Genomic DNA, 24,911 nt, shown 5'->3' on the forward strand with positions numbered 1-24,911 from the left:
GGGGGTCTCACCAAAAACTCTGCGCTGGTTCTTGTGAAAGATGGAGGCCAGGAAGGGGCGGCCGGGGGGGGACAGCAGCCAACCCGGCTCCACCATCGCGGGTGGGATGAACCTGAGGAGCACACGGGGAGACCCCCACGGCCGTGGGGCACTGAGCCCCTATAGGTCTCCATTGCCCCGACTGGGCCTCGCCGCCCCTCCCGGCCCCGCAGCCGTCTCTAAAGGCCGCGTTGTGGGGCGGCCCGTTGCAGCCTCTACCCGCCCATGGGGTCGCACATCCCGTCCCGGCCCCACGGCCGCCCCACGGGGCCCCCAACGCCCCCGGGCAGCGCCCACCCCCCGCCATCCCGCCCCAACAACCCGCCGCCCTCACCCGAGGCCGCTTCCGCCCGAGTGACGTTACGTGGGGCGGGGTTTATTATACGACCCGCCCCTTCCGGTTGTAGGCCATATATATAGAGCTCCCTATAGGGGACCCCAAAGCTATGGAGGACCACAGAGCCATAGAGGACCCCAGAGCTATACTAAGGATACCTAGCCCTATATGAGCCCCTATAGCCCTATGTAAACCCCCAGACCTCTATATTACGAGCTCAAAGCCCCATATGCTATAGCTTACCCCAAACCTATATAGGGTATAGGGGACCTTGATCCTTATGTCTTAAGACCTCCCGTAGCCTTATAGCTACCCTATATGAGCCCCTATTGAACCCCCAAACCTCTATACTACAAGCAAAAAGCCCCATATACTATAGCTTATCCCAAACATATGGGGTAGGGGATCTTGATCCTTATGTCTTAAGACCTCCCAGTGTTAGCCCTATAGCTACCCTATATGAGCCCCCAAACCTCTATATTACAAGCAAAAAGCCCCATATGTTATAGCTTACCCCAAACATATGGGGTAGGGGTAAGCTATAGGGGCAGGGGACCTTGATCCTTATGTCTTAAGACCTCCCAGTGTTAGCCCTATAGCTACCCTATATGAGCCCCCAAACCTCTATATTACAAGCAAAAAGCCCCATATGTTATAGCTTACCCCAAACCTATATAGGGTATAGGGGACCTTGATCCTTATGTGTTTAAGACCTCCCATAGCCTTATAGCTCCCCTATATGAGCCCCTATGGAACCCCCAAATCTCTATATTACAAGCAAACAGCCCCATATGTTATAGCTTACCCCAAACCTATATAGGGTATAGGGGACCTTGATCCTTATGTCTTAAAACCTCCCAGTGTTATAGGCTGCCCTATAGGTGATGGAGGCCCAATGGACACTCCTATTGGGAAGCATTGCCACCACACAGCCCCATTTTTCCCCATACACAGACTCAACATTCAGCCACTTCTTCCAAGTTTTATTTGTTCAACGGCTAAAAATTCCTCGAGGGAGAGAAAGAGAAAGAGCAGAACATAAAAAACCAACCCAAAAATGTACACAGATTTCATTAAATATCACCAAAAAGGGACTCCTCAACCCCCTCCCCCCCACCCCCTCCCATAGTGTGGCCCTGCAGCCGGGCGCTGCCATTTTGGGGTAGTTTAAAGGGATTTGAGGCTGTTGGGAGAACACAAAGGGTGGCAGCTGGTGGGGATGGGTGAGAACATCATACCCAGCTCCCAACAGCTCCGTGGTTTTGACTTTGAAGGGGAGGCTGAGACATGCAGACAGGAGAGAAACATGGGACGTCACATGGGGGTCCCCCCATAAGGAGAGGGGATTTGGGATTGGATTGAACTGAAGGTGTATCTACAAACTGCAGATGAGGCATTGCCCTCTCCCCAGCCCCATCCCAAACGGGGCTTCCCCTCAGCCCTGTTGGACCAAAACAGGTTCATATTGTAGGTAGAAAACAAAGAGAACCCCGATACTTTAATAGGGGGAGGGCTGTGATCCCCAAAGGTTGGGGGTTGTGGTGGTGAAGCCGGCAAAGCTCAGTGGGGATGGAGAGGAGATGGGGAACCACGTCATGGCGCTGCCGGTGCACAGGGCTGTGTTTTGGGGCTGAATTTCCTACTTTCTTTTGGCTATTTCAGGTGCTGAAGCCGGGAGCATCCTCAGGAAGGGCAGGCGCTGTTGGTAATATGGAGCCCCAGCTTCCCTCCCCAACCTCGAGCTGAAAGAGAAGGAAGGAAGGAGGCAGGAAGGAAGGATGTTTGTCCCAGACGGACACACGGGTTGAATCCATTTGGATTTTTGCTTTGTTTTAATCTTTGCGGAAGGAGGCACATGCAAAGATGGTTTTGTTCCTGCGGTGGAGGCTCACGCCGTGCCGCTCGGGTGCACCAACGCTCAGCATTCAGCCTGTTCCTTTCAGCATTTCCATTGGGAGCAAGTCCTGCCCGTCCTGTTCACAATGATTATTTTTTTGGCTTTACAATGCAAAACTGTCCTTTCTTCCTTCTTACGGTCCTGCAACAAGGACAGGAACGAAGCTGTCAGGCCAAAGGGGTGAGAGGCAAAAAGAAGGCATCGTGTTTGTGTCGAGCAAAGCTTACGGTCACAGCTTGCAGTGCTGAAGGTTTGTTCAGGTATTGCTGTTGTTTTCCTTCCTCCCAGCACGGGAATGGTCAGTGCAATGAGCTGACAGCCTCCTGCTGCAAGGTTGGCTCTAGGAAAGCACCGTGACTCGCCCTACATCCTTGGCCTGGGCTGCAGCATGGAGCACAGTAACAGGTCCTACAGCAGGGCGCTGCTCCCCTGCTTGTAAACACGATTTGCTTCACCGGGGCGTGCTGGAGGTTGGCTTGGGCTGCATTGTTTGTTGTTCCCTAATTCACAGTTTGAATGCCTGCACGACAGATTTCAGAGGGAGAGGGAGAGCCACGGGGGGAGGGGAGCGGTGGCGATGAGCTCGGGCCACATTATCTCTTTGCTCGCACAAAGTACAAGGCATTTGTTTTGGGATAGTACTTCACGTTCTGTTTCTTGTCCATCAGACCACCGAATATGATCAGCTCCCCTCTGCCTTGCACCACCGTGTGCAAGCTGGTCTCGGGTGGCCCCACCACCGAGCTGCTAGTGAACACCTTCCATTTAACTCGTCCTTTTTCCTTGGTGTCCTTAATGTCCAGCACATACATCTGCATGGGTTTGCAGTTCATGCTCTGGTACAAAGGCTTCCCCACGTTGAGGGACTGCGGGGGGTGGTGGCCCAGGCGGCGGGCGATGGGCGGCAGCGAGTGGCTGTCACCTTGAGCAGAGCCCGGCCGTGCGTCGGCACCGCTGCCTTGGCTGCCCGGGGAGCCCGGTGAGGAGCCAAGCGGGGGGCTGAGAGCAGCAGAAGCTGGGGGAGCTTTGGAAGAGAGAGCTTTGATGGCCTCCAAGCTCCTGCGGAGCGCTCCGGGGGACACGGCTCCCGGCAGAGAGTGGGGTGGTGTGTGGATGCCGTTGGTGTGCTCGGGGGGGTTCCGCAGCGTCCTGCCCTCCGCGCCATCCGTCTGGCACAGGGAAGCTGCTTTCTGCTCCCAGCTCAAATCGATGGAGCCCAACCGTAGGTCCTTCTGCTCCGGCAGCGATCCTCGCCTCGGTGCCAGAGCGAGCCCAACTTTTAGGTCACATCCTTCAGTGGCTCCGGGTGTGCCGGGCGATATGAGCTGCACTGGGCTGTCCAAGGAGGCACCGCCAGGCGCCGCAGCCCCGGGCGATAAGCTGCCACCATTGAGCACCGGGGAGCTGTCACCTCTGGCTGGGGAGAGGCTGCCCTCCCGTGAACCTGAGGGTGTCTGGCGCTGGGCTCTGGGCCTGAGGGTGCCCCAGCGGCCATTGACACAAGGAGCCTCATCTGTGGTCCTGACCGGGGACTGGGAGCGGTACTCGCGTGTTTCGGGGACCAGGGCGGGCGGTGTGGCACTGATGGGAGAGGGACGAGAGTTCAGGCTGGGGCTCAGCGGGGCTCTGCCGCTGGGAGCCTGGCTGAAGACCACGACGCACTGTCCTACCTGCAAGAGAGGAGAGGGAATGGGTTATGGACTGCTGGGGGGCTGCTGGGACAAAAAGGAAGAGAGCATTCTGGGCAGGAAAGTCTACAGGTGTGTGTGAGAGAGCAGAGATCCCAATGCATCTGTCCCAAAGCCAGACTCACCCTGCAGGCAGGATGGCACCACAGCTCCGGGGCTCCATGGTCCTCATTCTCTACCTTGAGTGGCTGCCATGTCCAGGGGTTTGCCTGCATGTGCAGCAGCCAGGCGTCTTTGAACAGCTGTGAAGAAAAGCACAAGGGATTCAGGAGACCAGCGTGCTGCCAAGATCATCCTACAGGGGCAGGAATGGTGCTGTGCAGCTGCAGACAGAGGGACACTGACACACATTGGGATCTGACCACCCAGGGGTGGCTACACCCTGCTGTGGCTATGCACAAGTCCCTTCATCCCCATCTGCTGTCCCAGTGTAAAGTCAGGGCTTCTAATTAACATCAGTGAACTGCTCAGATAGCTCCTGGGATGACTTTTATTAATTAAAGGCAGCTCCTGCTATAACGACAGCTTTGCTGTAAAGTCTACAATGTGCATCTCGGATCTGCAGGACAAAAGGCCACCTGGGGAAAGCAAGGAGCCTTCCTGCTCCCCAGCCTGCACCCAGGGCTCACAGTACAGCAGGATGAGCACAGTTCATGCCCTCACTCCCCACAGAATACTTACTGCGTTGGGACCACCACAGCCACCAAGGATTAAAATGGTTTCGTCATCTATGACAATCTGGGGGGGGCAAAGAAGAGCATTTCAGACCAGCAAAACCAGCACGTGGTAGAGCTTCATTGTTAAATGCCACAGGGTACGATAGCTGTTCTTCCTCTGATGGGTTAAATAGCAATTTGTTTCTAGCAGTGCTCGTTACAGTTCTGGGGCATGTACAAGATGCAGTCTGCTATCTACCTGAGCCTCAGGGAGATTAGAAGTGTAATCTCATAGAACAGCTGGCTAGAGAAAACAAGGGCACGGCATGCAACGACTGCAAAGATAACTAACTCAGAAATGGGGCATTAGTTTTCAGGTGACCCACAGGCAGCTGCCTGGAAGCTGGAAATTCAGCCATGCCTGGTTTCTGTTTGGCAGCAGATGCCTGTGCTAAGGCTGGTTGTGGAGCAGAGTGAGAGAAAGGAGCATCACCTGAGATTGGCCGCCCCGCGGGTGAGGGCTGGGCCCAGAGATGTTTGGCTTGGACCAAGCCCACTGCTCGAGATCCAGCACCCAGACATCGTTGCTCCTGTAGGGATGAGAAAACAGGCAGAGGCTCAGCTCAAGGTCCCAAACAAGTACCTGCTCACAGCACAACCGTGCCCTCTGGGTCTTTGAAATGCTGACTGTGAGGTGAGGTTTTATCATAGAAGGGGTTTGCTGCAGGCTACCTGCCCCCAGGGAATTCACTCCAGGAGGTGAAACAGCCAGCAGACCCTGCAGGAGCCTGCAGCAAGCATCAGCCCATCTCCGTTCCCAGCCACAAGGGCAGGCAGGGTGAGCACAGAGGATTATCTCAGAGCTCTCTGATCAAAACACTGATCTGCAGCCTTCCCACACACCTCACCAGCTCTCTGCTGCCCCAGTGCAGGGTATTGCTGCAGGCAGCGTTGGCAGCACTCACTGCACACTTACCTCCAGCCCACATGGTCACACAGGGATCCTGCTGCAAGGCTCTCACAGCCCAGCCTCATAGAGATTGCTTTCTGAAACGCCATCCCACCCTACACTCCTTGCAGGAGAACTTGTCACCCCAAACTTACATTTGCCGAGATCCCAGCGAACCCCCAAAGACAATCATTTTGTCCTCAATGACACAGGAGGAGTGTCCTGCCATGGGAGGAGGGCCATGGGTGGTCACGATGCAGTTCCACCTGGGGGAACAGGGAGAAGGAGATTCAGCACAGGGTCAGGAAGGACGGTGCTGGATGAATGGCAACATGAGAAATCCCACAGGCTGGCCAAGCCCTTGAGGATGCATTGCAGAGGAAAACCAACAAAGAATAACGAAACTCATTAGAAGTATCAATGTGCTGAACATTTTTATAACATGACAAAGCCACGGGGCTAACTTGGAAATATTGACCCTTTCAATTAAGTTTGCCCTGACTTCTTTCCAACGCAGTTTAATTACAGCGTTCGAATGCCACTGCCCCAAAGTGCATTGGATAATTGACACTTTGGATGATTAAAAGTTCTCAATGAAAGAGGAGAAAGAAGCCTCACTGCTTTGATAGAGCATTTGCTTCTTTCTCACACAAGCAGCAGCTGAGAAAGGACGGCCTGAAAGCGGCTGAATGCTGGTTAAAGGGAATAGGAAAAGGCCACAGGAGCTTGGAATTTTGGATCACAGACAAAAGGCAAAACCTCAGGGATTGAGGCTTTCCTCTCTCTCACTTTCCTCAGAAAGTCCTCAAGCTCACAGCCAAACAAATTACGCATAGAAAATATTAGCAACCCAGTTTTCCTGCCCGTGTAGAAGACATTCCAAGGAGCACTGAGGTGGTGCTGGCAGCTTTTCAGTGTGAGTCTGCAACAAGCACCGCCCCAGAGGTGTCAGACAGCAGCAGTGCTCAGCTCCCCAGGCCTGAGCGGAGATGCTTTGCTTTTATTTGCTTTTATTTGTTTGAAACGGAGCCTCGCAGACAAGCCAGGATCAGCCACACCTTGGAAACCAGGAATGTGCACAGCTTCCCTGTCCCTGCAGCCCGGTCGCTCCCTCCAGCAGCACCGCAGACATTCTTTGTGAGGTTCAAAGGCAAGGTTTCAAATCCAGATGTTCTCTTACCAGTTTTTGGAGGGTGAGTATGTGTGGATTTCATCGAAGAACCGCTCTGGCTGGTGAAGGGGGTATGGGCTCGGCCGCGTCCACCCACCAAACAGCACCAGCAGGTCCTTGTAGACAACCAGCGTGGCCCCAGCCTTGGGTGAGGGGTATGAGCCTGGGCAGGGGGGAGAAGAGAGGAGGGTTAGGAGATCATCCTCCAACACAGGCATCAAACCTGATGTGAATTTCACCCATGTGATGACGTGGGGACTCCACCTTTGGAAAACAAAACAGAACAAAACAAAACAAAAAGCAGCAAAGAAGGTAAAATTAGAGCTGGGAGCCTGGGAAGAAAACTACTGCCAATTTGTGTTGCTGTAATTAGTAGGAGCCTAAAAGCACATTTCACATATGGCAAAACATCTGTCAGTCACTGGCAGGAAATTACTAGCTTTCCACCATATCCCTTTAAATTATTGCTTTAGCACTGAATAAAAGCAATAATTACCTCCAAATACCTAACTTCTCCCCAAGGACGGAGCAAGAAGGAATGCTAATTCACATGCATCCAGTGCTGCTCCTGGAGGACTGCTTGGGATCTCACAAGCAGCAGCAGAAAACCCAATCCCGTTGTTACAAAGAGGCACGATTAAACCCAAAGCACTTTGCTGTGTCAATGAGCAATCACTGCCCGAGTCTGTCAGAGAATGAGGCACAGGCCTCTCTCCCTTGCTGCAATGTTAGATGTTGAGTCAGGCAGATGGATGAGTTTCCTACAGCTCTAACCAGCACCAGGTAGGTTCCTTCATCCATGCAGATCTCAAATAATCATAGATACACCACCTGAAAGCATCACACACACACACACACAAAGGGTTGTACGGGACCAGGGGAGCCCAAGGGCAAAGCTGAGCATGTGGCCATGGAAGCACCATCACCCTCTCTGAAGTGCTGAGATAACAAAGCCACCGCTCTCCTCTGATGTCCTAATGGGACTCAGGGAAGCATTTTTAGCAGGTAATGACATGCAGAACTGGGACTATTTTTAAAAGGAACCGGAGCAGCTATTTTAAGATGCTGCAGCTGAGAAAAGCAATTCGATTGTGATGGATTCCAGGTGGTGGGTGAGAAGAGCTGAGCCAAAAAGCACCCAAACCCAGGAGCCCTTTGCTGGGGACAGAACACATCATACTGCTGCTCTCAGGTGCTAGGGCACACATGTAACATGGCAGGACTATACCCAACATCTCCTTAATGTGCCAGAAGAGGGTTATGGTCAGTTACTTCTTGATTCCAGTTTTCCTGGCTGTTGTAATTCATTTACCCACACCAGCAGGTCTGCAGCTCTGGCAGAGCTTAGAAGTGCCATTTCCAAGCTTGGTGTGGAAAACTGATTGCTAGAAAGTTTTCTATCTGGTTCAGAGAGAAGAAGTTGGTTGGGCTCATCCAGCCAGGACATGGCACAGGGGTATGTAGCTGGTTGGGGTGTACTTGCCTATCTGCAACGGGGATCCCAGTAAAGAGCAGGTTTTAAACTGGAACAGGAGTTAAAGTTGAACAAAAAGGGTCCCACTGCAAGTTGGGGTGGGGACCAAGAGGCAAAGCATCACTTTGCTCTGAAAGGTCTTTGTCCTGCTGCAAGCTGAAAGTCACAGCACCTGCTGCAGACACAAAGGTGCTTCCCAAGGGAGTCAATAAGCACCGTGCACTCAGCTCAAGGCAGAGGTCAGCCCTGGTTTTGCAGGAAGCATTGCCTCTTATTGGAGGCTGTGAAAATGAAAGAAGCGTTTCATTCTGGCAGGCAGGAAAAGGGTGAATTTCCCAGTCCAAGCTTGGTGAGCAGGCAGCGTGGTATGCACAAGGCTTCAAAGGGAGTAGGCAGTGCAGAGATGACTCAATGCTCCTGGGTGGCAGCTCTGTCTCAGGGCAATCAATGAACTCTGGTCCATGGGGTGGAGAACAAACAAATGGGGGAAACGTTGCAGAGCACAACGTCTCTCTGCAAAACTGCTGCATGATATGGTTGTGGTATCAAAGACGGCTTAGCTTCATTGATCCTGCCTTCAACGTGGGAACAGAGAGTGGCTGGGAGATGTAGAACTAAAGTTGCCTGCTTGCTTTTCTCTAAGGCAGAGAAGAGCTCGGGGTGCTGCTGCCAGCAAACTGCAAGCTAATGCTGCAGCCTGGCTCATCCCCACTTCAAGTTTGAGACACAAAGTACCTTTGGTAAAAGGCAGTGCCCAAGCATGACTCAGTTTCCATTCATTTCCTCCACCCGGTCACTGCTCACCTGGCACCTTTCCAAGCCCAAGAAGGGAAGGAGCACCTGAGGGACACGGTACAGGCATAGGGCTGCAGCCTTTGTGACTTCAGGTCCCAGGCACGTGGAGTGCAGGGATGGGGCAGGCAGCAGCGACATCAAAGGGACACGGCTGCAGCCTGCAGTGACTCACCCTGGGATGGCAGAGTGGTGTTCCAAGCACGTTTGGCACAGGACGGCTTCCTCCTCTCCTAGCTCTGCTATCCCACCACCAAATGAAGCTTCTGCAGTGCCTGCAGAAGGGCTTCGTTAGCTAATTGTGCTGTTTTGATGGCTTCCTTGGTCAATGTGATGGAAGCTCCTCCTTGCCAAGCTCAAATGGGTTTCCAAGCTCTGCACCTGATAACATCATCAAACCCAGTATCAGATTCTCTTTCCCCAGGATAAATGTTCTAGCACGCAGAGGGTGTAGCACAATTAACTATCTCTAAACATAGCAGAATCCATCTCTTTCCAACTGGTGCTTTTTATTTAGCAGGGATGAGTGACCAGAAGCTGGATGGAGCTATTTGTTCCAGCTGATGGATTTTCCTGGCTCACCAAGCAGAGAGATACTTTTCAAAACAAACAAACAAAACAAATCTCTGGCTTCCATGGACATGTGGAAGAGAAATGCTGGTCTGTGATCGCTTCTGATGCGAGCTCTGAACACCACTGATCTACAATGTGTCCTTATAAGCAGTTTTTAAAGCTCATTTATTCAGCCTTCTAATGCCACTGGAGCAGCATGAGCAGCAACAAAAGGAAAACCTTGCTGCAGGGGCACGTGCAACACGCATTTCCAGGCTGCCTTTTAAGCACAGCCCCCGAGCAGCTCCAGAAAGAAGGCGAGCAATGAACATCAAGCAGAGCTCAAAAGATGCAAATAAAAACAAAAGGGGAAAAAGCTGCACGATGCTTTTGATGTGATGGAGTTCGCCAGATGAAAGAATTGGTTCAGATCAATATCGCCTTGTGAAATGCTGTAGGAGAGGAGATGGAGTAAAGCCATACATTTGCACCATCCCAGGGTGATGGGAAGATACAGGAGGAGTTATTGGGTGCGTGAGGGTGAAAAAAGAGAGATGCTAAGCTTGAACAGCCAGATATGAAAAGCAACACGTGTGCTTCAGCACAAGCCATCCGCAGCAGGACAAAATGCTGTGCTGGCTTTTGCTGCATAGAATTGGTCAAAAGCAAATTCCTTTCAGAAAGAGAAAAGCAAAAGCAATCCGGCTGCCATCAGTGCCAGCAGAATGAGCAGCTCAAAGGGCAGCCTGCACTTAAGAGTGCCCCAAGCACACAGCTTTCCTGATGGCGTGTCAGGATTGCATTTAGCAGCCTGGCCCTCAGGCTGGCAGACTCAAAGGGACCAAACTGGGAGCCCTATCTGGAAACCTCATCCACCCAGCACGCTATCTGCTGAGGCATCACCCTCAAAACATGGCTGCGTCCCACTGACAGGAAGGCCACAATTTGCCATGCTCAGCGGATCCTGAGGCTCATCTGACAGCATGAAATCCCCCCCAAATCTTTCTCCCTCTATGGGAAGAGAAACCAGAGATGGAAAAAATCCCTTGGCTTCACAGCCTGGATTTTTCTGCAGCAGTCTGCAGATTTGCTTGAAAGCTGTTCCCCCAGCAGAGCACCGAGGATGACATCGAGCCTGGAGGCAGAGGAGCAGCCCTTCAGGCATTCCCATCCCTGGCATCACAAGTAGGAGATAACAAAGGGCCACTCTACTGGGAAGTGTGGGCATCCGCATGCAGGTCTCACACCAGCTCTCTCCAGAATGGAACTGCATCCTTTAGGACTCATTGCAGCATCTGACACTCACCTGTTTCTGTCCTCGGTTGTTCAAAGAGAGCCACTGAGATCATTTTCAAGATTGGCTTTGGACTGGGACTGCTACAGCGTTACGTGAGAAAAGAGACATAAGCCATAGACACAACCTCAGCTTTGTAGGAGATAAATGGAGCAGGACCTGAAATGCCTTCCCAACAGGCACAGCTCACCTCGATCAAACCCTCTGCAGGCACATGTGGCTGCTACCTGCAAGATGCTGCTCAGGGAAATGAATCACAGAGAATCACTAAAGTTGGAAACGACCACAAAGGCCATCCAACCCAACTGTCAACCCATACCCACCAAACCACTGCACTGATGCAGAAATAGCAGAGGTGTTCTGCAAGAATAAGAACTGATGTATGTACACCAACCCCCATGGTGTCCAGGACTTCCATCTGACAAGGACACAGGCTTGTAGCACAGGCACAGTGCTGAAGCAGAGGATAACAGCCCTGCGGTGCTTTGTGTGGATGCACAAGTCAGAAACCTCCATCACTGAGGATCAGTCGCTTCCGAGCTTTTGCAATGTCACACTCATTTCTTAGTCCTGGAAATTCTCACGCAGCCCAAGTATAGAGTCCCATCAGCCCATAAAGCTGTTTAAAAGGAGCGGCAGTGCCCTATGAACCCCGTGCAACAGGATTACTGAGTCATTCTTTGCTAGCGTTAATCAGAAACCTCTTTACACAGTAACAGCAGTGTTGAGCAAAACAGCAACAAGATAGGAGTGCCAGAACGCCCGGGGCTCTGCCCCCTTCCCCTCCTAATAGCTGAAAACAAGGATGCAATTTCTGCACCGTGCAATTTACACTGCAATTTCTGCACACAATGGTGCAGGAGTGGCTGTGTTTGCTCCCATCCTGGGCTGGGAACGTTTCTCATAGCACTGTCACTGCAGTGTCACTCCCAGGTGCTGAGTGCTGCTCACTGTGAGGTCACCCCATCCCCTTTCTTTGCAACCTCCCCTACTTTTGGGAAATGCAAATCTGGCCCTGCCCTAATAGGGAGTGCTGTTGTAAGCTCCCTCTCCCTCCAGGTGGGTGGAACAGAATACCAGCCAGCTTTTCTAAGCTTCATTGCGTGTTTTCCCCCCACCCCAGTGATACCATACCCTGCAGACTTTCAGTGATGTGAGTAACAGTCCAACATCCTACACAAAGCAGCTCCAATGCTAATTAAAGAGCTGGGGAGCTGAGAGAGAAAGGGCTGATCAGCTCTTGCCGCTCATCTTCTCTCCAGGAGGCAAACAGAGGAATGGAAATTGCTGTATCAGACTGCAATGTGGTAATGACAGAGTAACTGGAGGGAAGGGACTGAAGAATGTGTGGGTTTGCAGAGGAGCGTGCTCAGTCTGTGCTGAGCTCCACATTTTTCACTCCAGTCACACTCCCAGTTAGCTCCCATCCCATTGCCATAGCGGGAGGGACACAGCAGGGTAATTCCACAAGGCTGAGAACTCCTTCCAGCCCAGCCCCAAATTGCTGGTGTCTCAGGAAATGGCTGCTGTGCAATTTGGTGAGGTTAGGGCTACTAAGTGGCTCAAAAACCTCAAACATCCCTCTCCTCATCCTGTGCGTGCAGTCCAAACAGCCTCACCAAATAAATACAAGCAGCTCAGCCTCAGGAAGAACAGGGCTCTGCTCACTATGGAGCTGTTCTGCAAAGAAAATGCAACTACCTGCTGAAAGCCTGGCATGTGGGTCCCTAACTGCCCCCCTTGCTGTTGCTCTCTGCATTTGGTTTGCACTCTATACTTTGTTTACACTTCTTTCTTCCAGTAATCCCAGCACTTAATGCCAAACTTGCTAAATTATTTCACGCAAGGAATAAAGATTCACCTTTGGACTGCAGACAAGTGTGAGCTAGTGCTTTGTCATTCCGCATGCCTACCAGATTTAAGGAGAGATACATTTTAAAGCAGATGTTCCTGTGAAGGGTGGAGAATCAGGCTATGAAGCATTTGGAGCACTGAAAGCAAATCATGCTGGCTGTAATATAACAGAATATTAAAGTATGAGTGTTTTGTACAAGATCTTTGTGGACAGGGTCCTCAAGGTAAAGGCACAGCAGCAGCTGAAAGCCCTAAGCTGAGCTGCAAGGCTTTCCCTCCCTGCAGGAGCTCCTGCCGATAGGTGTCAGCACAGCCTGCAAGCAAAGCCTTCCCAACATCTCCAAGCTCAATCTGGCTGAGATGCATCTCACATAAATCTGTCAGCATAGCAGATATCCTGAAGAAATAAAGTTCTCTCCAGTTCTTGTGGCAACAAGCATCAGGAAATAGCCAGACTGCTGCAAGGAAACCCTGCCACAGGTTTTATACTTAATATATTAACATCCTTACATAGCCAAGCAGTGAAAAAGCTCTTGCAAAATCAGGCTTAATGTCTGCTTATGGCAATAGCAGTTTGAAAGATTGCAGGGTTGTACTTGGAGGCCATGAAAAAACAAATTGCTCTCCAAGCATTTGGCTTTTGCATGCAGTGCACCGAGTATTTCAGCATGGAGATTTATATACTGAATTTCAACAGTGGATGCTCGAAGTTTTAACCAAATCTCAAACAAGGGATGTTCAAAAGCTTCCAAATTCATTGGGAGCTGCTGAGTGGTCAGCACTATTAACAAGGCACAATTACTTGTTTGTCTGTATGAGGACTCTTAGCATCAGGAACCTATTTTTGCAGATCACGTTCTTCTTATTTACTGACGTGACCACAAATAGTTTTCTCCAGTTTTGGTACTGCATGCTCAGCAGCATGATTTGCAGATGGCCTGGGGTCACATTAAAAATGAGCACACAGTGCCCACAATGCTGAGAAGTGGTGCACATCAGACATCACTCAATAGCAGTCCCTGCTCCTACCTTTGTACACTGCTTGGAGTAAAGGGGGACCAGAGAACCTCAAAACTCCCAGAGCCTGATAAAGGCAAGAGTGGGAAAATTCCTCCATTAATCTCTGGAGGGATCCATGCCTGGGGGATGTTCTCTGAGAGTCTAAATCTGACAAGGTTAAAGCAACAAGCTATTTTTCATGCCTTGTTGCAAGATTTGTGCTGATAACGTTTTGAGAGTGGTCTGTTTTCTGGGCATGTGGCTGAGGATATGAGTGAGCACAGAGACTGAAACATACCCCTGTGCTCGACAAGGATGAGTAGAGGTGTGGGATCTCCTCTGCCTGACTCCATCTCTGCACCAACACTTGCTCAGCTCTTCCACTGCAGTTCAGTGCCTTAAAGAGAATCTAATGTCCTGAATTAAGGGAGGAGGAAACTCGGTTAGTTGCTTAAAACATCAATTTCTCTTTCAGCCACTTCTCTGCCAGCCTCCTCCATCCCATTTCCCTCTGTGAAAGCTCCCAAGCTGTAGAGCACTGCATATTCCAACCATGTCAGGCTGAACTGTCAGAGACAGGCCAAGAGGACATCAAGAGGGTAAGGCAGATTTCCCTGCACGGCTGACAGTGCAGCAGAGCTGTGCTGATGGGAGCACATGGGCTGTCGCTCTGTGGAGTGCATTTCCCACAGCAGGGACTGTTTTCCCATGCTTTGCACACATATAAAAATGTGCTGAATTCCCAGAAAGGGCAAAAGGATGCAGAGTAGCAAGAGCAGGGATGGGAAAGAAGTCACTGGTTGTTTTGGACTGCTGATGTAAAAGCAGCTTCACACGTGGCTCATCAGAGTTGATATGGAGAGCTCAGAAAAACTGGGCTGGTTTCAGATGAAAACAGATCCAGACAACAAGAAAATACTTTCAAAGGTTAAATACGAGCAAGAAGCTGCAAGAATAAGGGAAGACAGTGCCTGGCAAATCAAAGTGAGAATAGGTGTATGTTGTAAACCAAAACCTGCTGAGATTAAGCGTTTAATTGCTGCCGCAAAGCAATCCTATTGAACCTAAACATCGATGGATTATCTCCTGGAAGCCAGCCCTCTATGCACAGGCAATACCTTTTCACACGTAGCAAACCCGTCTGCTTGTTCACTTTCTGCAAGATTGCATTTTGCAACTGAAATTGTTTTAAGTGTTGCCCAACTGCAGCTTTCACTCTCAAAGCACCTGGGAGCAGCAGATCACTGCACAGCTCCTGCTTTGCAAGGTTTCTGTGTGCACCATCAGCTGGATTTCTCTGGATACCCCAGTTTTGCTTTAAAAGAACAACTTTGCCTTTTCTTTGCCCAACATTTTGCAAACATCCCCCTCTCAGTACTCCCTGTCCCTTCCAGCTTCATAGGGAGCAGCGTGCTGAGGACACAGCTGGCACACCATCACCTGTGAGCCTAAAGAAGAAACAATGTCAATAGATTTAATTAGAAAAAAAGCAATTCCAAACAACCTGAGCTGCAACAGCACCTGTCCTGAAGGACAGCGTGAACACAATGAGACCTTTACTCAGATCCATCCACTCCAGCTTTCAACTAGAAAGACGCTGTGCATACAGCAAGGAACTTCCATCTGTTTCATTAACCTGCTTTACACTGACAGATCAGACACCCAAAGCCAGTAGCTGTAGTGATAATTAGAGGCACTACTCTGTGCCAAGTTATCAGGTTTTCACCTCTTTTAGGTCCCAGGAGGCCAGGAGCTACGACATGGATTTAATGCGCTTAAGGTGATCCCAGGCTTCTGCTGAAAAGTGAGGTGTGCTTTCAATTATAGAGGCCTGCTCAACACTGCACTAAACTTAAACAAGTATGAGGTACACAGAGATCCTTTCACTGCCTTCCCCCCCAAGGGGAGCTGGCTGGAAACAGAAACAAATTAGGCTAAATTCTGAACGTTTATTTTCCAAATTGACTCTCTCCCAGTTCCCATGTATGCAAGGAGGGAAACAAGTTTGCTTCATTAACACAGGCTGCACTCTGGTATTTCAGGGACCAGCAGCAGTGCACAGACTGGGAAACATTGTTTTTGAGGCACTGCTGCAGTGGGCAGGTCAGGATGCCAAAGCGAGAACGTGCCTTAGATCACTCACTGTATTAATCCAAGGCAAGTCATCCTGCAGTGGGAACAAAAGCATCGCAGCACGGGGTCAGACCAGAGCATTTCAGTAATGAGTCTCAGCAGGGACTGCTATCAGGAGAGATGCAACACACAACACAAGGACAGCAACCGAACAACCCGTATTATCTCAGGATGGCATCAGACCTAATGGCTTTTGAACAAATCCAAAAAGCATTTCTACTATTCAAACGTTTGTTTCTACTTCAGAAATGCCATCAATCCCTTTGACATTCCATAGCCCCACGTGTTATTTACACTGATGGACAGATTCAGACAGTTCTCCCTTCATGCCTGCCGGCTCCCAGTAACCTGTACCCAAAGGGCCATCGCTACACCCCATCTCCACACAGCTCTGCAAGGAGAGCACTCAGGTGGCCCCAAATCAGGCCTAATGTTATAAAACTCCACCAACTGTTTAGTAAACTTGCTGCTGTTTTCCAAAAGGAGATGATGTAAACACAGCTTCCAGCTTGAGGCAGTTTTCTGACAGCTTTTATCAAGGGGAAAGAGCTCAACTAATGGGCAGAGCTCTGGTGCTGCAGCCAAAAGAGCCTCCCACCACAGTGGGACCACATCTGGTGCAGCTTCCTTGGAGAAATGACAGCATTCCCCCTCGATCCTTTTGTCTGCTCCTTGTGTTGACACAACACCATCAAAGGCACCTTCCCCCCTGCTCACAAGGGGAAACCCAATTCCAAAACTCCAAAGTCAAAACTCAAGCCAGAAACCAGCATTGCTGAAGTATGGAGTGAAGTGAAACCTAGGGTAAGGGCAGGACTGGAGCAACAGTTACTGCTTCAATCAATTAAATGCTTTCAGTATAGTGCTGCTCATTTCAGGTGACAGCAGTAACACATAGGACCAGTCGCTCTCATGCAGCTGCATCTTGGCAAGGTCTGAAAATGTACAGAGAGGATCAAAGCATCTACACAAAGAGCACTGCCTTCAAGCCTGATTTAAGTCTGAAATCTGAAGGGAGAGGAGACATGTCTCCCCAGCAAAAATGAAGGCAGCCTCACTGCATGGAGTGGAAAGCAGCAGGAAGCAAGTGCTGGGAGCTGTGCCCTGCTGCAGGAAGGGTGGCCATGGGGATGCCTGCACAGCCAGACTGCTCCCAGCAAACAGGAAGAGCTGAGCAGCAGGGCTGGGAGCAGAGCTGAGAGCAGGGTGCTGAGGGCACACAGCTTAAGGGTGGGCATGTGATTTTCTGAGCCCTTCTTGCTTTCTCCTGCAGCTGGAAGGAGAATGCAAAGCAAAGCAAAGCTTGGCCCAGGGTGGGAAAGAAGACCCAGAAGGCACAAGCAAAACTAGCAGCATTCTTCCCTCTGATTTTAAAAAGGGATTTCCCAGCTCAGTACACGGCTCCAACAGGCAGAAGCCAAGAGCTGGACTCGTGAGGAACATAAACCAACAAGTGAAGGAAGGGGGAAAAGTCTGCAGAAACACATGGTTGCTTCAGGAGTCTGAAATAGCACAGGCAGGCCAGAGGGATACAGCCTGGAGACGTGCTCTCAATTCTGCCAATAAATTATCTTCTGCAGCATGAGGATGATGTGGATGTGAAACACAAAGGGGAAATGCTGACGGGTCTGGGTCAGTGCTGATGCCTGTGGCAGCCTCCCTCTGGACCTGCCAAAGGATGGAGATGGATACAGTCTCTAGCAAAAAGTGGTTTATAAAACTGCAGAGGGAACCAGGATAACTCTTCCCTGCCACCAGGGCAGAATAGTGCTGGGTTGGCCAATTCCATGCCTCAGCATCACCACAAAAAAAAGCTCTCATCACATTGTTATGTGCAGCTCCATCACACCAAAGGCACTGATTGGCTTCAGGTTTCTTCCATGACTGTTTCAGCCACACGAGAATTCATATTTAGGAAGCACCAAAGATCTATCAACACCAAAGCCTGTGCCCTCACTGCAAGAGCAGCATGCTGTAGCTTGAGCTGCGGAGCTGAGACGAACCCTTGCCTCCAGCTGGATAAACAAACTCCAGCTTCTATCACCTCCAGCCCTCGATCAGGATTGTCTCTGCATAGAATGGCCAAAAATCAAAGCAGATTCTGATTAAATATGCAAATAAAGGCAGCGAAAGCATCCCCAGCACCAGAGAAAAGCGCTCACCAAGGCAGCACCTGCCTTCTAAGCCCATCTAGCCTAATAGGATATTGCAGCTGAGAGTTCAGAGGCATTCCTGTTCATGTTTCTAAAATAAAGAGCCTGCTGCCTACTTGCCTTTGTAAGGCATTATACCCCACCAGCAAAAAGAGCTACATGAAAGCTGGGCATTGGCTCTCTTGTTCTGTTCCAGTCTAATAAGCAGAAAGTCAATGCCATCCTTATAGATCTAAGCAAAAAGTACTTTGAAACCTCTAAAATTAGGGTGTCTCGTTTTTTTGAAGCAATTATCTCCCTCCCCCATCTCCAAGACTAAAGAAGCATGGGCTAATTACTTCTTTGAAGGCTAAATATTTAGTCCCAGATTCAATGCAGCAGCTCAGATTGGAGGTGAATTACTCAGCTCTGACGTCATCTCATTTAATGTCTGCCCATAAGAAAACCCAAACAAAAACAACAGGCACAAACAACCAAAAAGAGAGCTTTCTCATGGAAAAGCCCTTTAGAAAGGGGCAGGGATGAGGCTGCTCCTGCTCACATGTGGCACAGCACTGGACAGGCTGCAAGGTATTCAGCATGGACCTGGTACCACGCTCTGGCTGCCTCTAGGCTACCCCATGGCTCTCATTAGATAAGATGCCCATGATTTATAAGGGCATACGTAATCATGCATGATCAAACCTCCTTGTGCCAGAACGGGCCTGGAGGAGAAGCCACCATCTTCCCCTGGAGAACAACCACTCCAGAAAGCGTGCAGAGCCAGTGACCTGCAGCAATGGGGTGGGAATTCCTCCTCAACCTCCACCAGCAATTAGCCTGCACACACCCTGTGCCGGAGCAAGCATTCATCCATCAATGTCAGCTCTCCTTTTAAAATGCCTCTCGTGTTGTTTACATCTAACTCTTAAGTTTCAAAGCTCTCTGCTTTTGCCCCCTCCAGTCACTATTCTTTCCCAGGCAGTGGGTGCCAACACTTTGGTTAGGGCACCAAAAAGCAGCTATGTGTAAGAAACCACCACCGGCACAGGCAAGGGTGACTCATCTTCTCTGAAGACTGATGAACAAGAGCTCTCTCTGTTCACTGAGACTGCCCCGAAGTTTCAGTTGTGATCTGATCTCGCTCTGTGCACTCATGACAGCATGCAGAAATATTTCCTCGGGGGATCTTCCCATGGGACTTAATTCTGACACATATTCCCACAGGACTTGTTCTTTTTAACAGCGCTATTTGTTAGTAAGGCAGCGGGAATTTCACCCTGTGAAATACCAGCAGGGTGTCTTGAGATGCAGAGCTGGGTGCTGGTGGTTGGATTCATTAACGTGGTGTGAACGCTAAGGGCAAGTTGTGCCCCACATTGAATCCGACGGAAGAACTTGCTGGGCTGCAAGAATAGCTGGCCCGGGTCAGAGCAAAGGTCTGCATAACCCAGCATCCTGTTTATGCTACCCATGGCCTCTTCTCCAGCTGAGCAAGGAGGAAGGAGCAGGTGAGTACTATGGCTTAGTAGGAGGAAGAGCAAGAACACTGTGGGTTATTTTCTTCCTCCATTTTAAGCCCAAGCCTGCCTAGCTCTCACCTGTCCACATCATATGCTGGATGTGCAGATTCAGAAATCACACTGAAATGTCAAAGCGTGTCTAGAATTGCTTCCCCATGAGTGGTCATCAAGCACCAAGTTGCATTAACAAAGTTCCCAGATAACATTTGAACACAGAAACATCCTGATCTTGTAGGATTCCACATTAAAACAAAAACGTAGTCAAGAAAATACATCTTTAAACAACGATCAAGTAATCCTCAATACTTACCCAGCACACGAAGCACGGTCAGAAGGAGCTCGCATCCAAGCAGATAACTCAGCAAGGAAGGCATAATGAACACTGAGCTCCTTTTCCTTTCATTTTCCCTCATTAAATATAAAGCTTTTACCCAAGCAACTAGCTTTATATTCACATCTTGCTCCACATCACCAAGAGCTGCCCAAAATTCTGCTTTTTTCCAAAAGTTCTGTTAGCCAAATTCAAAAACCCACGGAAAGCAAACACCTGGTGCATGACATTTCAAGTTTAAAACCAGCATGGGAAATAACGTGGCATTTTCCTGCTCCGTACACAAGGGCTGCAGGAATGTACCTGCTTTCCCATGTTTTCCTGGTTGCTCTGGGCTGCCAGCATAGGCACACTGCATCCATTCCTCCAAATACCTAAGCAGCAACTAGCAGAGATACTCAAAAATCTCAGCTTTGGGACAACAATTCTTATCAGCACGAGCTCTTGTAACTACAGTTCAATGTCCCTCAGCATGCACGGCGTGAACCGGTGCTGAATAACTTCTTCAGATGAAGAGGAAAACCAGAAACAACTCCATCTGCCTCACAGCACCTTGCTGCAGGCAACAGATGTGTGTCCAGGATGTCATCTGGAAACCATTCATTGATAAAACGAGCTGGGACCACTCAGCCTGGAGGCAAGGTGAGTGGTAATGAAGGCTCTGACAGCAGGGCAGCTGGAGAAGGGTTAGGGAGGGCTGTAAAGCCACACTCACCTGATGCCAGGGGCCGGATCCACTCTTTGCTGTTCAGATCAAGTCTCCAGAGGTCATTGAAGGCAGCGTTACAGCTGCTTTGCGTGCAGCCTCCAAACACGTACATCGACTGGTTGGCATCGTAATAACATGCACCTAGGAGAAAGAAAACCTTGCATTAGTTCATTTGCTCATCCTCATGTTTTGGGTGCAAAATAATTTGCTTTCCCCCTGAGTTTCAGATGAGGGAAAAGCCAATAGGCCACAGCAACCTTGATAAAGCCATGAGTTGGCTCAGGAGTACCCCAACCCAATGTAAACCTCCAGCAAGAATCTAAGACGATTATACTCTCAAGCAGAGCTGCTCATGAAAGTGCAATGAAAGCTGCCTTAGAAGCTTGCAGTTAATTAGATTAGCTACGATTAACACATTCAGCATGCTTACCTACTCTAAGCTATTTCATATTGCTTACGGGGCCGCCAAGGTTTACTAAGCAACAGTCCAGTGTGCTTAAACACAGTCACTTACTCTCTTTTTCCAAAGCCGACAGCATTTTATCATATCTCATCACAAATAGGCACCATTGAAACACAGGCACCTTACAGGAGCATTTAACATATAACATGATCAGTGCCTGCACAGAGATTCCTTGATTTACTATCAAGTTTGGTAGGAAGCAATCACAGTAACTCACATCTATGCACACATCCACCAGTATGCAGGAGAAAGTGGCGGTGTTTTATGCTTTGGGAAAGCCAAAAGGCATGAGCTGGGGTTTGGATGGGGGAAGAAAGCATTGCCCTTGCAGTGACAAGTGATATATTGGAAAATATACAGCAAAAAGGCAAAAGAACAAGTCAAAGTTCAGGCACAGAGCAGCATGTGGCCCTGGGGAGAGGGCATGCAGAAGCCCCTCCAGGGCATTTGGGACCAAGCAGCACCGTAAATAACCAACACAAGGCAAGCTGCAAGGTCAAGGGCGGCAGGAGGGCAGGGCAACTTCAATAAAAAAGACAAAGAAGCAAGAAGGAAATTCAAGTTCAGTGCGTGCAAAATTTGCACAGCAGTTCTGACAAGCAGCCAGTATATTTTGTGCTGAAATAAAAGCCAAGGTATGTATGTGTAAGGGTGAAAGCTGAAAAGCTCCTTCTCTTTCTCTATATCATTTGCTGTAGGCAGATGTTCATCATCTCCACAAGCTCCAAAATAAAAAGATATTTGGATTAGTTGGCCTGGCAGGACACAGGATTGCTCCCGAGGAACTTGTACCAACACAAGACATCAGCAGGAATAAAACCACACAATGCAAAGTGAAGAGTATGTGGATTGAAAGGACTAAATGTGCTGATGCCCCATTTTGGTACAATAGAAAAAGCTTTGCTCCAGACCAGAAGTGCATCCCTGGCTTCCACCAGCCCAGCATGGCAGCCTTTAGGGATAGCCCTTCCAGAGAGGAACAGCCCTTTACTGCAGCCCACCCAGCTGCACACCACAGACATTCATCTCCCCATCTCAAGGAATGAATCACACCGTAACCCAGCACAATGCTGCAGCTCTGCGGAGGGCAGCGCAGGAGCAGTGGCCTTTGCCAAGAGACCTATTGTGTGATGAAGGGCTTGTCATGCAGATCACCTGCCTCCCCCATTGAGAGCCTGCTGAAAAGCCAGAAGCCCCCATACCCTTGGCTTTTTGCTGCTGCAGCAGCTGGCCACACAGCAGGACTGGGGGAAGAGCAGGATGGGGATGCATGAGGGCAGCATCCTGAGCTGGCCCCGGTGGTGTGAGACCACCCAGCTCTCCGTGTGCACACCTCAGGGCCCTTGCCTGCAGCTGAAGCCTTCATCTCAAACCACATCACACCAGGGTGCACAGCACACACCTACACACCATGCGAAGTACCCAAGGAGCTGCTTTTTGGGTGGAGGTAAAGCAGTAGTAGAATAACTGTGCAGGCTTCAAATTTACCTTGGTAAAAAACAGGAGAAGGATTGCACGACTCTGCTGGGAACAGGATAGGAATAGCAGGGAAGAACTAATGAACAGGACCAACCTTCCTTGAAAGCTTTATGGCATACTTAGAGGCCCACTTGCCCCCTAATCACAACAGGTTGAGTGCCTCCTACCTCCTCCCTTGGCATTCCTGCATTCACACAGCACAGCCCATTTATTATTTCAAGGGGAGGTGGCAACATTCTTCTCCTCTATTTGGATTTAAAAGAGCAACCAGCCAGCCAGGCACCGTGACGTCTGCACAGCGTGTATTTTAATCCTAGACCAAAATAATTTAGGCTGTGCCTTGCCGCCTTCTTCTTCTCAGTGCATCATCAAAGCTTCTGAAACTAATGAAGACAGATCAGTTTGAGAAAGAGCACAAGGGAAACCTCCAGTTTGATACCAGCTCTTCTGGGGGTAGAACAGACCCAGGGAGAAAGAGGTTTTCAGTTTTCCCTCTGTGCTGCACAACAGCCACTAACAAAGTGTCTGAGATTTGCACCCGAAGTGTGAGAGGAGCAAAATAAAGACCAGCAGGCTGCAACTGGGAAAGGAAACCTAAATGCAACGCAGATGCCCTATATGATAATGAGGGCATTGACATTTTCAACACAATTTCATTATTTTCCTGCTGCTTTCAGCCTAGGGACAGTCAGAAGGTAGTGAAACAGAGCCAAGAGACAAAGAAAGTCGCTTAGCTGCTGGGTCCCCTTGCACTTGGGAAAGGAGCTGCCCTTCCTATTACACCAACAGCTTTCCAGCTTTTACCTCTGTCATCTCTCTGAGTAAATGTGTTTAATTAGTCACCATCCTGGTACCACACTCCCCAATCTGTATGGAAAAATCAGTACTTAAACACAGTCACTGCAAAACCATCAAAGGAAGAATATTTCTGGCTCAACGGTTGACATTCCATTGAGGCCTTTCCTTTCCTGCATTCTTCCACCTTTTGACATCACTTTCTGACTGTGGCCAGTGATTTCACTGCATGAGTCACCATGCTGGTATGATCTCCATAGGTTCACACAATCCACCTAAAGAAGACAATTAGACAACTATTCCCAAGTTTACACTTTCATAAAACTACCTGGAGTTCACCTCAGTAACCTGTGAGTACTTCTTTCATTAAGGCTGTGTGTTTAAATCTCAAGGAATAACATGACTGATAACTGCACAGTGTTACCCAGCTTCACTTAAATCCTTCAGCCAACTTACAGCCCATCCATAAAGTCTCTTATCAGCCAAACTTGTCATATGATCAAAGACCTCAACCAACGCCTCCCTCTCTGTAAAACTCCAGTGACTTACATTAATTATTCCTTATCAAACAGTTTTTTTTCTATTAAGTTCTTCAGAATTTAGCGGAGACAATGACCTCTATTTAAAATTCCCCTACTTGTCACGTTAAATATTGGCTCCTTATTAGCACTTCTGAGATATCTCTAATAAATCTTGGGAAAAGAAGCAGGCCTAGCCAAATCTTTGATGCCAGCAACCGTTGCCTGTTGACTTCAAAGGACTCATGCCTGCCAGATGACGTCTTCCCATGAAACCTGCCAGGTCACCCCTAAAAAATGGGTTGTGAGACCTCCTCCGCACCCCCTTCCCAGACTTCCCCTTCCCACTTTACCTCCTCTCACTGCATATTAGTGTTTGAGATCACAGTTTTCCAAGATTCTTTGCATTGTGATTAATGATTTGTTGCTGCTCTCAAAAAAGGAATCTGAACCCAGCCCAGCTTTGATCAAACCTTCCTCCAGGCCCTGATATTGGGATCCACCCACAGACTCATGCAGCTTTGCCGCAGGGAAAACAGATCTCACAGATCTGGAGAACTGTTCCAAACAAAAGAAGAAGGAAAAAAGTAGTTTAAATCAGCAAACAAGTTAATCCAGATTAGCTTTCCATGCGTAAAGTACATTAATAATGCTTTGTTACTAATCATCATTGACCAGAGCCAGGACACTGGCAAACGCAGAGGCTAATACAGAACACAGGCTCTGAAAGCAGCAGTTAGGCCCCATCACTGGAAATGTTTAAGGCTGGGCTGGATGGGGCCCTGGACTGATCTAGTGCCTTATTTAGTGGTTAGCAACCTTACCTGCAGCAGGGGGTTGGGAAATAGGTGATCTCTAAGGTCCCTTCCAACCAAAGCCATTCTATGAATTCTATGATTCCAGAGCCAGTGCAAAAGCAGAACACCCAGAGGAACCAGTGCGCATAAAATACACCCCAGCAAGTAGATAGAAAATACATGCAAACCTGCAAGTCATCACTAAGCACCTTATAAGCACTGCTGCTAAAATGCAGCAATGAACCCTGGTTCCTTTTACTGAGGAGGACAATGAAATCCTTGAAGAACACAACGCCATCAGCACAATGCCTCCCAGACTTGTCCAAGCA

General features: G+C 49.4%; 2 protein-coding genes across 4 annotated transcripts in view; both read right to left on the reverse strand.

Annotated features, from left to right (window-relative positions):
- The window catches only part of CPLANE2 (ciliogenesis and planar polarity effector 2), a 9,706-nt gene extending 9,347 nt beyond the window's left edge, over window positions 1-359 (reverse strand). Inside the window, 1 exon segment of the mRNA XM_015882295.2 lies at window positions 12-359. Coding sequence (XP_015737781.1) covers window positions 12-96 — 85 coding nt within the window. The 5' untranslated portion in view covers window positions 97-359.
- Window positions 360-1,342: 983 nt separating this feature from the next.
- Window positions 1,343-24,911, reverse strand: part of FBXO42 (F-box protein 42) — a 34,557-nt gene continuing 10,988 nt past the window's right edge. For all 3 annotated transcript variants that reach the window (XM_015882276.2, XM_015882277.2, XM_015882275.2), the window contains 7 exons: window positions 20,537-20,671; window positions 6,747-6,900; window positions 5,722-5,832; window positions 5,111-5,207; window positions 4,643-4,699; window positions 4,087-4,203; window positions 1,343-3,943 (listed from right to left, as the gene is read on the reverse strand). In XM_015882276.2, coding sequence (XP_015737762.1) covers window positions 2,867-3,943; window positions 4,087-4,203; window positions 4,643-4,699; window positions 5,111-5,207; window positions 5,722-5,832; window positions 6,747-6,900; window positions 20,537-20,671 — 1,748 coding nt within the window. In that variant the 3' untranslated portion in view covers window positions 1,343-2,866. The remainder of the gene's footprint in view (window positions 3,944-4,086; window positions 4,204-4,642; window positions 4,700-5,110; window positions 5,208-5,721; window positions 5,833-6,746; window positions 6,901-20,536; window positions 20,672-24,911) is intronic.

Source organism: Coturnix japonica, chromosome 21 (genome assembly GCF_001577835.2).
Source record: "Coturnix japonica isolate 7356 chromosome 21, Coturnix japonica 2.1, whole genome shotgun sequence".
NCBI classification, from domain to species: domain Eukaryota; kingdom Metazoa; phylum Chordata; class Aves; order Galliformes; family Phasianidae; genus Coturnix; species Coturnix japonica.